The sequence below is a fragment of the Camelina sativa genome, chromosome 8 (assembly GCF_000633955.1).
Source record: "Camelina sativa cultivar DH55 chromosome 8, Cs, whole genome shotgun sequence".
NCBI classification, from domain to species: Eukaryota; Viridiplantae; Streptophyta; class Magnoliopsida; order Brassicales; family Brassicaceae; genus Camelina; species Camelina sativa.
The window spans coordinates 5487772-5499267 of NC_025692.1; the positions used below are offsets into that span (position 1 = coordinate 5487772).

The window sequence follows — 11496 nt, forward strand, 5'->3', positions numbered from 1 at the left end:
TAAAATTCATGCCATAAGGTCCAAAGTTGAGACAGTTTTCTATTTGGAAGTTAGTATCGAGAAGAGAGGGACAAGGGAAAGCCTGAGTTCATATAATATGTTTAGTTCACAAATTTGGTCTGTTTGGTAGTGCCTTCCTATAAAAGAGGTAATCTTGACTTACCCGATTCAGTTATCCATCTCAGGAGTTACGAACTTATGGAACGGATGCTCAAAGTTTATGTATATAAGGAAGGAAGCTGCCCCATTTTCCATACTCCAATACTCAAGGGATTGTATGCATCAGAAGGATGGTTCATGAAGTTGATGGAAGAAAACAAGCAGTACACTGTAAAGGACCCCAGAAGGGCTCACTTGTACTATATGCCATTTAGTGCACGGATGCTAGAATTCAAGCTTTATGTGCGTAACTCTCACAACCGCACAAACCTACGCCAGTTTCTTAAGGAATACACTGAGCACATCAGTGCCAAGTACCCTTTCTTCAATAGAACCGATGGGGCTGATCATTTTCTTGTTGCTTGTCATGATTGGGTATGCATCTCCTGAATTCTTCAAATTGTACTAATCATTTCATTTCATCAGTGGGAATTACCTTTTTAACTTGTGTTAACTAAACAGGCACCATATGAGACAAGGCACCACATGGAGCATTGCATCAAAGCTCTATGCAATGCAGATGTAACTGCAGGCTTCAAGATTGGAAGAGACATCTCACTTCCTGAAACATATGTCCGAGCTGCCAAAAATCCTCTCCGTGATTTGGGTGGGAAACCGCCTTCTCAGAGGCGAACCCTGGCTTTCTACGCTGGAAGCATGCACGGTTACCTACGTGCAATTCTGCTGCAGCACTGGAAAGACAAAGACCCGGAAATGAAAATCTTCGGTCGGATGCCGTTTGGTGTAGCGAGCAAGATGAATTACATTGAGCATATGAAAAGCAGCAAGTACTGCATCTGTCCAAAAGGGTTTGAAGTAAACAGCCCGAGGGTGGTTGAATCTATTTTCTATGAGTGTGTCCCTGTGATTATATCAGACAACTTTGTGCCGCCTTTCTTCGAGGTTCTTGATTGGAGCGCGTTCTCTGTCATTGTTGCGGAGAAAGACATACCGAGGTTGAAAGATATTTTGTCGTCGATACCAGAAGAGAAATACGTAAAGATGCAAATGGCGGTGAGAAAGGCGCAAAGGCACTTTCTGTGGCATGCTAAACCGCAGAGATACGATCTGTTTCATATGGTTTTGCATTCTATTTGGTATAATCGAGTGTTCCAAGCGAAGCGTAGATGATGGACTGGACTTCTTATGGCTTACGAGTTACGTCCAATGTACTATGTACTTGTCTATTGTATGAGTACAAAGTTGTAAATATTGACTATGGGGCATAAGTCCCTTTGCCTGTTTCGCTGTTTGCAATTCTCTCCTAATGACCTGATGATGGGCCTATCCATGGGCTTACGGCCCTCCATATTACAACCCTACTACGGCAACAAAGTTAGAAGTGTGCCTTAAACGTCGACGTTTAGTTTTAAGGGACATTCGCTTAGACAAAGTTCCTTTGAAGCTCGTCGTCGTCATCAGGGTAGCTTGAATCAAAAAGCCATGAACAGTGAGAAGGAGGAGGAACCATTGGTAGAGATCGATGATTCGAGTAATGTTCTCGATCTCACTAGCTATCAGCTCCACAGTCTCGATACGGTCGAGTTGCCTACGACCCTGACTGAGCTAGACCTCACCGCGAATCGTTTGTCGGGATTAGACTCGAGGATCGCTCAGCTCTCCGCGCTCAAGAAGCTTTCTCTTCGCCAGAACCTAATCGATGATTCCGGAGTCGAGCCTTTGTCTCGCTGGGACGCCTTGTCCGATCTCGAGGTGATTCTCCACTCTCTGATTTCATTTATTTACTTCTGAATCTTATGAGTGCTTTGGGAAATGGTGAAATATGTCAAACATGCATTTCTCGCATCTGATTTTGTTGTTGTCCCCCTGGAACCAATCTAGAACACTACTTTTTGATGCAGGAGCTAGTTCTCAGAGATAACAAGCTCGAAAAAGTACCAGATGTCAGCATATTCTCAAAGCTTTTGGTTTTCGATATATCTTTCAATGAGATCACTTCGTTGGAAGGATTATCCAAGGCCACTAGCTCACTGAAGGAACTCTATGTGTCTAAAAATGAAGTTAACAAGATTATGGAGATTGAACACTTGCACAACTTGCAGATTCTTGAATTGGGGTCTAATAGATTGCGGGTTTGTCCCCTCTTCTTTTGAGATTTTTCTATTTGCTTTACAGTGGTTCAGCAATATATATATGACTGCATTGTGGTTTCAGGTAATGGAAAATTTGGAAAACTTCACAATTTTAGAAGAACTATGGCTCGGAAGAAACCGTATCAAAGTTGTCAACCTGTGTGGGCTCAAATGCATTAAAAAGATCAGCTTGCAGAGCAATAGATTGACCTCTATGAAAGGGTTTGAGGTGTGTATTATTTACCATTCTATATATATCCTGCAAACTCAAACCAGCATTTTATTCTTCTCATGCATGATAACAATGTGCCCAGGATTGTGTTGCTCTTGAAGAGTTATATTTGAGCCATAATGGTATCTCAAAAATGGAAGGCTTGAGTGCATTGGTCAACCTACGGGTATTGGATGTGTCGAACAACAAGCTTACATCAGTTGATGATATTCAGAACCTCACAAAGTATTTCACCTTTCCCTTTGCTTTAGACTGATTTATGTCCTTTGGTGCTTTGTTTTCTCCATCCTTATTTTACCTTAACCTACAGGTTGGAAGATTTATGGCTTAATGATAACCAGATAGAATCACTTGAAGCAATCACAGAAGCTGTTACAGGATCTAAAGAGAAGCTTACCACTATCTACCTCGAAAATAACCCTTGTGTAAGTTTAACCAAAATTAAAGTCTTTAGTCACTGTTTATCGAATTTTTGTCACGCATTATTGTAGGATCTCATATCTTGATTTTGGTTTTTGGTATGGAATGTCAGTGAAATGAGACATGTATGATCCCATTGCTGGTCTTGTTCAATGCACATAGTAATCTAGATGAATCCTTTTTCTCTATATCTTTTGATAATCCATAAAAAACATTAGCTTTTTCTGTAGGGGAATCATTTTACTTTGGATCCATTAAGCGATATGTAATTCTAAATATGTAAATTTTTATTTGTCTATCTCTTGGCAGGCCAAGTCTTCGGATTATGTTGCTGTGGTCAGACAAATCTTTCCAAATGTGGAGCAAATAGATTCTAACTTGTTTGCTTAAAGATGGATATTCCTCCTCTGCTCTTTTTTTGAATGTCTACTTCCTCATAGTTCAGTCTTCAGAGCATGGGCACGAATTCAGGAAATCAGGTAAAACAGTGGTTTCTCGAAAATATACATGTCTCAGCTGTTTATCATAAAGAAGTGCAAACGAGTTCTCTTCATAGATAATTATCAAAACGTTTTGAAATTCTAGTGTTCTCTTGCAAGGAAACTAATGTACTTGTTTTTGGTCTGTAAAAGTATGTTGACACTGTCTGTAAAAGGGAATCCCGAGTCTGAGGTTGTCTTTGTTTCCACCAACACTAACTTGAATACTGTTATTTGTATTTTTGACTTTTCCCCTGGAGTTCTTATCTTCATAGTTTCATGTGAATGATTGTTCAGTATTGAAACTTTATATAAGTGTAACAAATATTTCTCAAAGGAACTAAACGTGAAAGAACATTTTTTTCGGGAAGAAAACCCTCTCTGTCGTCTCCAACTTAACCATTGTAGCAGCAGTGAAGGCTGGCCACTCCGATCAAATCTATTGAATCCGTTGTAAAGTAAGGGCAGTATTAGTTATGTTGGACAAGACATCGCATCTCTGTCGTGAATGTCCAAATGTCAGTTTTACTCCATACGTGGTTGTAAAGTCCGATCCGAACCACTAGTGTCATCTTCATCCTAAACGAATTATATATTCCATTGAAAAGTCCTTTATCACTTCATATATTTTGATTAGGTTTCAATTGACTGGAGTGTTGCTCGGTTTGGAAAGTCAACTCCACTAACCGGTGTGATTTGATTTGATTGTTTACTTTTACTTTACACCACGCAAGAAAACCGGATTAGATGAGATGAGTTGTGGCGAATGAAGACATGACATGTGTTAAATCCACGAAGGCTGGGTCAGTCGTTTGTTCACTTTAGTTTTACCGCAGCTTAAACATCCATGTAATTCCCGTGAGAAGATAGTTTTGCCGGAGATAGTTTATAGTTTTCGCGTCCAAAAACCCTTCCGACCTTTTGAAGTCGTGTTCCCTATCCTTTGTTCCTCACTCTCCGATTCATTCATCGAGCCGGAGAGCTCACCTTCCGCCGCATAAAATGGCGGCTCTAGAGAGCCCACAGCCGGCTGCAACGACGACTGCGATGAGGCATGCTTTCGGCAACGTTCTCTCAGTTCTGATCCTCGTCCTCATTGGTGTCCTCGCTTTCTCGATCCGTCTCTTCTCTGTGAGTTCACACTCTCATGTCTCTGCTCGTTTCATTCGTTTTCAGTGTTCTAAAATATTGCTAGGCTTCAAGATCCGATCGGGCTTAGTTTAGATCCGGCTATTCTAGATCCGATCTCATAATTTGCCATTGATTGGTGTAGCTTCGTTTCTTCCCACACACTGTATCTGTGTTACTTTATGTGACTAACCTCATACCTTTTCATTTTTGAATATTTTCAGGTTATAAAGTATGAAAGTGTGATTCATGAGTTTGATCCTTACTTCAATTATAGAGTCACTCAGGTTCACTCTCTTTTCTTATTATCGAGGATATATTAGTTTTAGCTTTGTTGGCGAGTTCTTCTATATTAATTTGTTGTTTATTTCAGTTCTTATCGAAGAATGGAATATACGAGTTCTGGAATTGGTTTGATGATCGGACCTGGTAATTTTTTAGGATCTCCTTGGTCTATTGCTATCTTCAATAGCATATTTTATTTGTTTATGTTTCAATTTATTTGATTTTAGGTATCCTCTTGGCCGTGTGATTGGAGGAACTGTTTACCCTGGGTTAACGTTGACTGCTGGAACCATCTGGTGGTAAGTGTAGTTTCACCGTTATCAGCTATTATTTGATGATACATACGAATGGGGTAGTTTTAAATTTGTAATGTTTATATTCATCTGCGACAGGGTCTTAAATTCACTAAACATTCCTCTATCAGTAGAGACTGTTTGTGTCTTCACTGCACCTGTATTCTCAGCTTTCGCATCCTGGGCAACGTACCTTTTGACCAAGGTTTGTCTTTTTTTTCTTCTACTATGATTTCACTAGTAAATTCCAGAATCAGTGAATCCAACATTGTATTTACTTTGTAACAGGAAGTTAAAGGCTCCGGGGCAGGACTAGCAGCTGCTGTTCTTTTGGCCATGGTAATTTATTCAATTAGTTTACATGGAAATTTTCTTCAAGTGATGTTTTTGAAGAGTTCTGAACAGCTTTGAGTTCCGAGAACATCATGACTATAACTTTAAATAGCTTATTGCTTGGTTATATGATGTCATGTACACCATTCAGCATTGGTGCATCATTTAGTGGAATTTGCCACAAAAGCCTATTTATGCGATTCTTTAGAATGTTAATTCTTTCTGCTAAATGGTTATCTTTGCAGGTTCCCTCATATATATCCCGATCTGTAGCTGGAAGCTATGACAATGAAGCTGTTGCCATTTTTGCTTTGATCTTCACTTTCTATCTTTACATAAAGGTTAGCGTTTTCTCCAATGCCATGTAAAGTTGGTTTGATTTTCACCACATGGAGCATGTGTATAATAAAATTCCTTCAACAACTAACATCAAGCTTTCTCTTGTAAATATCAGTTTCTTAGTTGCAAATTCCTGTTAAGTTTATTCTCCTGATTGATCCTTATCATGAATTTTATGCAGACATTAAATACAGGTTCCTTGTTTTATGCCACCCTGAATGCCCTTGCATACTTTTACATGGTAGGACTTGGAATAAATTTCTTATTCTTTTCTCCTTTTCCTCGTCACTATTATTCTCTACTCAGTTTCACCTTTTTCCATCATTTAGGTATGTTCATGGGGAGGTTACACCTTCATTATCAACCTGATACCAATGCACGTGCTTTTGTGCATTGTAACTGGCCGATACTCTCCTCGACTGTACATTGCCTATGCTCCATTGGTAAGAATCTTTCCTTTCTCGGTTTTTTTTCCTTGAAAAATCTAAAATGTACAAGTGAGACTCAAGTATATTATTCTCTGTCCAAGGTCGGACTCTAGCTATTAGTGAGTGACAAAAACTGAATTCGTAATATGATTGAGAAATGTAAGGGACATAATTGTTTAAGCCATTCTTGAACTGTCCATTGGAGACGTAACTATGAAGATCCGTGAATGATGATGATTCAGATGGTTTTCACGAATATAGATAACATTCTTTAGTATTATTCTGAAATTATTTGTCATCCTATGTTGGAGTGGAGTGGTTATGTATCACATAAGATGCTGAATATAGTTGAAAGGACATATTACTAAAAGTTATTGACAGCAACTGTTCCCATGCGTATGCAGGTTGTGTTAGGCACGTTGTTAGCTGCATTGGTGCCTGTTGTTGGTTTCAATGCCGTTTTGACTTCTGAACATTTTGCCTCGTTTTTGGTGAGTTTTTTTTCATTATTTTGTTATGTATGCCTCTTCATTTAATGCTCAGTTTATTGATTTTGAATTTTCGTGTAAGTTGGCCATGTATTAGTGCGGTCCTGTGCATAATTTTGTGGACGCTAGTTTACTAGTTGATGCCTGTAGAGTTATTTAAGATAGAACTTTGAAGCCTTCTAAATTTTCTCTTGGGAGATATATTAATATGTGTACGTAGTAAAGTGCATTGAGATGGATATATTGAGTTTAAGCTTAATGTTAATCTATGTACGAAAAAAATGCAAGTGCACAGAATCTTGTACTTTTTATTCTCTTTATTTACTTCTACGTTTGTAAAGAAAAATTTATCGATATCTTATGCAGGTCTTCATCATCATCCACGTTGTCGCTCTCGTATACTACATCAAAGGCATTCTTACTCCTAAAATGTTCAAAGTTGCTGTGACACTTGTTGTGTCTATCGGCATGTAAGCTTTTTTATACTGCTGCTCTCTGACATGTCTACAATTACCATTTACCATAGAGATGGGATAACCTCTAGCTTTGCTGGATTATGCGTCATGGGGTAAAATGTTCATCTCTGCTCCAATATTTTTGACAGGGTTGTGTGTTTCATAGTTGTGGCAATCCTTGTGGCATTGGTGGCTTCAAGTCCAACAGGAGGATGGAGCGGTAGGAGTTTGAGTCTACTTGATCCGTGAGTTGTTCTAGTATTTCTATCTTTTTTTCTCCTAGAAATTTAGTTTCTTCGCAAATTTGAGTATGTCCTTGTCCACATTCCAGGAATTCTGCTTTATCATTTTATAATTGTAACATATCTGACACTCCGTTTTTCTTGGTTTTATCTATATTACAACAGAACTTATGCAAGCAAGTATATTCCAATAATTGCAAGTGTCAGTGAACATCAACCTCCAACTTGGCCGTCTTATTTCATGGATATCAATGTTTTGGCTTTCTTGGTCCCTGCCGGCATCATTGTGAGTTAAATTTTGATTGTAGTTAGATTTTGTACTACATGAAATGACTCTTTGTCCATATATTTTGTGTTGATTCTTTACTTTTCTTATCTTCTGGTGGTAGGCGTGCTTTTCGCCTTTATCTGATTCCAGCTCTTTTGTGGTCCTTTACATTGTAATGTCTGTATACTTTTCTGGAGTTATGGTGAGTTGCATGTCTACGAATTCCAGTTTCATCTTTCTATTGCCTAGTTCTTTTAGTCAACCCTGTATTCACATGTCTTCCTGATCCCTTAGGTTCGTCTTATGCTCGTGCTCGCTCCAGCAGCATGCATCATGTCTGGGATTGCACTCTCTCAAGCTTTTGATGTTTTCACGGGTTCCATCAAATACCAGTTAGGTGGATCGTCTAATTCCACAGATAATGTAAGTATGCTTCTCTCTCTACTTAATTCTCCCTGATAAGTCATCTGTGCTGACCAAGTTCTGGAAAAAAAAAATGGGTGTTTCTATTGTTAGGCAGAGGATACGAACAATGCCCCAAAAGATGATGCTTCTGCTGGTAAGACTGACAAGGGTGAAGAAATTGTAAAAGAGCGGTCCTCTAAAAAGGGCAAGAAAAAAGAGAGGGAACCTGCTGATAAACCTTCTGTTAAGTCCAAGGCTAAGAAGAAGGCTCTTGTTTTGCCACTTGAAACCTCTATTGTTGCGCTTCTTCTCCTTATAATGTTGGGTGCTTTCTATGTGGTATGTAGACTTTCTTCGAGCTGTTATTTTATGGTCCCATCTTTTACAGTTAGTTTAAACGACAGATTACAGATGATAAGGCTTCCAAATGCATACCTTTGCTTTGTAGATTCATTGTGTCTGGGCTGCTGCAGAAGCATACTCAGCTCCATCAATAGTATTGACATCTCAATCACGCGATGGCCTACACGTCTTCGATGATTTTAGAGAATCTTATGCATGGTTAAGCCATAATACTGATGTGGATGATAAAGTAAGTTACTTTGACAAAGACAAGCCAGTTTTTGGATCCTATTAAGTTTCTTTTGGTAGAGGTGTAAGTTGTCTTTGATATATGAAGTTGCCTGAGTTTGGTATTGCAAAACAAAATCATGTAGGTGGCATCATGGTGGGACTATGGTTATCAGACGACAGCTATGGCTAATAGAACTGTTATTGTTGACAACAATACCTGGAATAATACTCACATTGCAACTGTTGGCACTGCAATGTCATCTCCAGAAAAGGCGGCGTGGGAAATTTTCAACTCCTTGGATGTGAAATATGTTCTTGTCGTCTTTGGTGGTATGTGTCTGGCTCGTGACATTGTCTTCTGATGTATTATTGCTGACGCATATTCTCTAATTTGACAATCATTTCATCAGGTCTTATTGGTTACCCAAGTGATGATATTAACAAGTTTCTGTGGATGGTTCGTATTGGAGGCGGTGTCTTTCCTCATATAAAGGAAGCTGATTATCTGGTACTTTTTTGCTTTTTGTTTTGTTTCGTTTCTTTTGGTCTTAGCAACAAGTTGTGATGGCTGATTAATTTTGAAGACTTTGAATCTGAACCTGGTTACCTATTAATTGCTTTGCAAAGAGAGATGGCCAATACCGGATTGATTCTGAAGCCACTCCAACAATGTTGAACTGCCTTATGTACAAGCTCTCTTACTACAGGTACGATGCGTTCCTATAAGTGTAACCTTTAACGCTCTTTACAAGGCTCAGTTTCTAATATCTTTCTTCAGGTTTGTAGAGACAGATGGCAAAGGTTACGATCGGGTGAGGCGGACAGAGATTGGGAAGAAGCATTTTAAGCTCACACATTTCGAAGAGGTGAGATTTAAGTTATTTATTACAAACCGGGGGCGCNAAAAAAATGGGTGTTTCTATTGTTAGGCAGAGGATACGAACAATGCCCCAAAAGATGATGCTTCTGCTGGTAAGACTGACAAGGGTGAAGAAATTGTAAAAGAGCGGTCCTCTAAAAAGGGCAAGAAAAAAGAGAGGGAACCTGCTGATAAACCTTCTGTTAAGTCCAAGGCTAAGAAGAAGGCTCTTGTTTTGCCACTTGAAACCTCTATTGTTGCGCTTCTTCTCCTTATAATGTTGGGTGCTTTCTATGTGGTATGTAGACTTTCTTCGAGCTGTTATTTTATGGTCCCATCTTTTACAGTTAGTTTAAACGACAGATTACAGATGATAAGGCTTCCAAATGCATACCTTTGCTTTGTAGATTCATTGTGTCTGGGCTGCTGCAGAAGCATACTCAGCTCCATCAATAGTATTGACATCTCAATCACGCGATGGCCTACACGTCTTCGATGATTTTAGAGAATCTTATGCATGGTTAAGCCATAATACTGATGTGGATGATAAAGTAAGTTACTTTGACAAAGACAAGCCAGTTTTTGGATCCTATTAAGTTTCTTTTGGTAGAGGTGTAAGTTGTCTTTGATATATGAAGTTGCCTGAGTTTGGTATTGCAAAAACAAAATCATGTAGGTGGCATCATGGTGGGACTATGGTTATCAGACGACAGCTATGGCTAATAGAACTGTTATTGTTGACAACAATACCTGGAATAATACTCACATTGCAACTGTTGGCACTGCAATGTCATCTCCAGAAAAGGCGGCGTGGGAAATTTTCAACTCCTTGGATGTGAAATATGTTCTTGTCGTCTTTGGTGGTATGTGTCTGGCTCGTGACATTGTCTTCTGATGTATTATTGCTGACCCATATTCTCTAATTTGACAATCATTTCATCAGGTCTTATTGGTTACCCAAGTGATGATATTAACAAGTTTCTGTGGATGGTTCGTATTGGAGGCGGTGTCTTTCCTCATATAAAGGAAGCTGATTATCTGGTACTTTTTTGCTTTTTGTTTTGTTTCGTTTCTTTTGGTCTTAGCAACAAGTTGTGATGGCTGATTAATTTTGAAGACTTTGAATCTGAACCTGGTTACCTATTAATTGCTTTGCAAAGAGAGATGGCCAATACCGGATTGATTCTGAAGCCACTCCAACAATGTTGAACTGCCTTATGTACAAGCTCTCTTACTACAGGTACGATGCGTTCCTATAAGTGTAACCTTTAACGCTCTTTACAAGGCTCAGTTTCTAATATCTTTCTTCAGGTTTGTAGAGACAGATGGCAAAGGTTATGATCGGGTGAGGCGGACAGAGATTGGGAAGAAGCATTTTAAGCTCACACATTTCGAAGAGGTGAGATTTAAGTTATTTATTACAAACCGGGGGCGCATTGATTCTACTTAGATTCTGGTAAATATGACTGGTTTTGACATCAGGTTTTCACGAGTCACCATTGGATGGTTCGGATATACAAGCTGAAACCTGCCAGGAACAGGATTCGGGGTAGAGCAAAGAAGCTGAAATCGGTAAGCGAAATTAGTCTGAAATCCTCCTACATATTATATAACCCTATTCAACCTTTACCTATAGATGTCTATTTACTTGAATCATAGCAAGTATTAGTTGAACTTCGACTTTAATAGTCAGTACACAAGTGTGAAATAAGCTGAGAGGGATTGTGACGCTGTTGTGTTGAGACGAGATAATATTAACGTACTTTTTGTTGTGTTGCCAGAAAACAACAAGCTCTGGATGGAGTTCAAAATCAGAGAAGAAGAACCCTTGGGTCTAGAAGAAATCCTAGAATTTTAAATGTTGGATGGTGGAGTTATATTGTTAACTCTTAGATCTCTCTTGTTTCTCCGAGGAATTGATGATGCAGACGCAGTAAAGTTTCTGATGGGATTCATAAAAAGTTTTGTAAACTTTATTTGGATCTGTTTAAGGCGAAGTTTATGTTTATTCGAGAGA

General features: G+C 38.9%; 4 protein-coding genes across 5 annotated transcripts; 3 read left to right on the forward strand and 1 right to left on the reverse strand.

Annotated features, from left to right (window-relative positions):
- On the forward strand, positions 199–979 carry LOC109125015 (probable glycosyltransferase At5g03795). Its single transcript, XM_019228670.1, has 3 exons — positions 199–534; positions 622–886; positions 945–979. The coding sequence occupies exons 1-3, from the start codon at positions 199–201 to the stop codon at positions 977–979; spliced, it is 636 nt and encodes a 211-aa protein (XP_019084215.1).
- On the reverse strand, positions 644–1337 carry LOC109125848. The gene is given in 2 exon segments (XM_019228351.1): positions 644–1127; positions 1129–1337. Coding segments are annotated over 2 exon segments (240 nt in total). The 5' UTR covers positions 1249–1337; the 3' UTR covers positions 644–1007.
- Positions 1537–3637, forward strand: LOC104706303 (protein phosphatase 1 regulatory subunit pprA). Its single transcript, XM_010422480.2, has 6 exons — positions 1537–1872; positions 2022–2252; positions 2335–2481; positions 2567–2709; positions 2795–2909; positions 3214–3637. Exons 1-6 carry the CDS (start codon positions 1603–1605, stop codon positions 3292–3294), a joined length of 987 nt encoding a protein of 328 aa, XP_010420782.1. The 5' UTR covers positions 1537–1602; the 3' UTR covers positions 3295–3637.
- On the forward strand, positions 4227–11496 carry LOC104706304 (dolichyl-diphosphooligosaccharide--protein glycosyltransferase subunit STT3A). 2 transcript variants are annotated; one of them, XM_010422481.2, is made up of 23 exons: positions 4227–4514; positions 4736–4798; positions 4885–4940; positions 5024–5095; positions 5189–5294; positions 5378–5428; positions 5668–5763; positions 5943–6002; positions 6091–6204; positions 6594–6680; positions 7044–7147; positions 7282–7377; positions 7540–7660; positions 7764–7844; positions 7937–8065; positions 8159–8386; positions 8496–8639; positions 8764–8950; positions 9031–9128; positions 9248–9327; positions 9399–9486; positions 10962–11051; positions 11261–11496. In XM_010422481.2, the coding sequence occupies exons 1-23, from the start codon at positions 4386–4388 to the stop codon at positions 11315–11317; spliced, it is 2337 nt and encodes a 778-aa protein (XP_010420783.1). In that variant the 5' UTR covers positions 4227–4385; the 3' UTR covers positions 11318–11496. The 2 variants fall into 2 exon arrangements, with proteins under 2 accessions (XP_010420783.1, XP_019083897.1); XM_019228352.1 differs by lacking the exons at positions 9399–9486; positions 10962–11051; positions 11261–11496 and having other exon boundaries at positions 9205–9249.

Excerpts from the sequence above, each read along its gene's own strand:
- LOC109125015 (XM_019228670.1), top strand. The coding sequence starts at position 199 with ATGGAACGGATGCTCAAAGTTTATGTATATAAGGAAGGAAGCTGCCCC. Across the intron at positions 535-621 it reads TTGTTGCTTGTCATGATTGG|GCACCATATGAGACAAGGCA; the intron begins GTATGCATCTCC and ends TTAACTAAACAG. Across the intron at positions 887-944 it reads CCCGGAAATGAAAATCTTCG|CAAGTACTGCATCTGTCCAA; the intron begins GTCGGATGCCGT and ends TATGAAAAGCAG.
- LOC104706303 (XM_010422480.2), top strand. The coding sequence starts at position 1,603 with ATGAACAGTGAGAAGGAGGAGGAACCATTGGTAGAGATCGATGATTCG. Across the intron at positions 2,253-2,334 it reads TGGGGTCTAATAGATTGCGG|GTAATGGAAAATTTGGAAAA; the intron begins GTTTGTCCCCTC and ends TTGTGGTTTCAG. Across the intron at positions 2,710-2,794 it reads GATATTCAGAACCTCACAAA|GTTGGAAGATTTATGGCTTA; the intron begins GTATTTCACCTT and ends CTTAACCTACAG.
- LOC104706304 (XM_010422481.2), top strand. The coding sequence starts at position 4,386 with ATGGCGGCTCTAGAGAGCCCACAGCCGGCTGCAACGACGACTGCGATG. Across the intron at positions 4,515-4,735 it reads TCTCGATCCGTCTCTTCTCT|GTTATAAAGTATGAAAGTGT; the intron begins GTGAGTTCACAC and ends GAATATTTTCAG. Across the intron at positions 9,328-9,398 it reads TACAAGCTCTCTTACTACAG|GTTTGTAGAGACAGATGGCA; the intron begins GTACGATGCGTT and ends ATCTTTCTTCAG.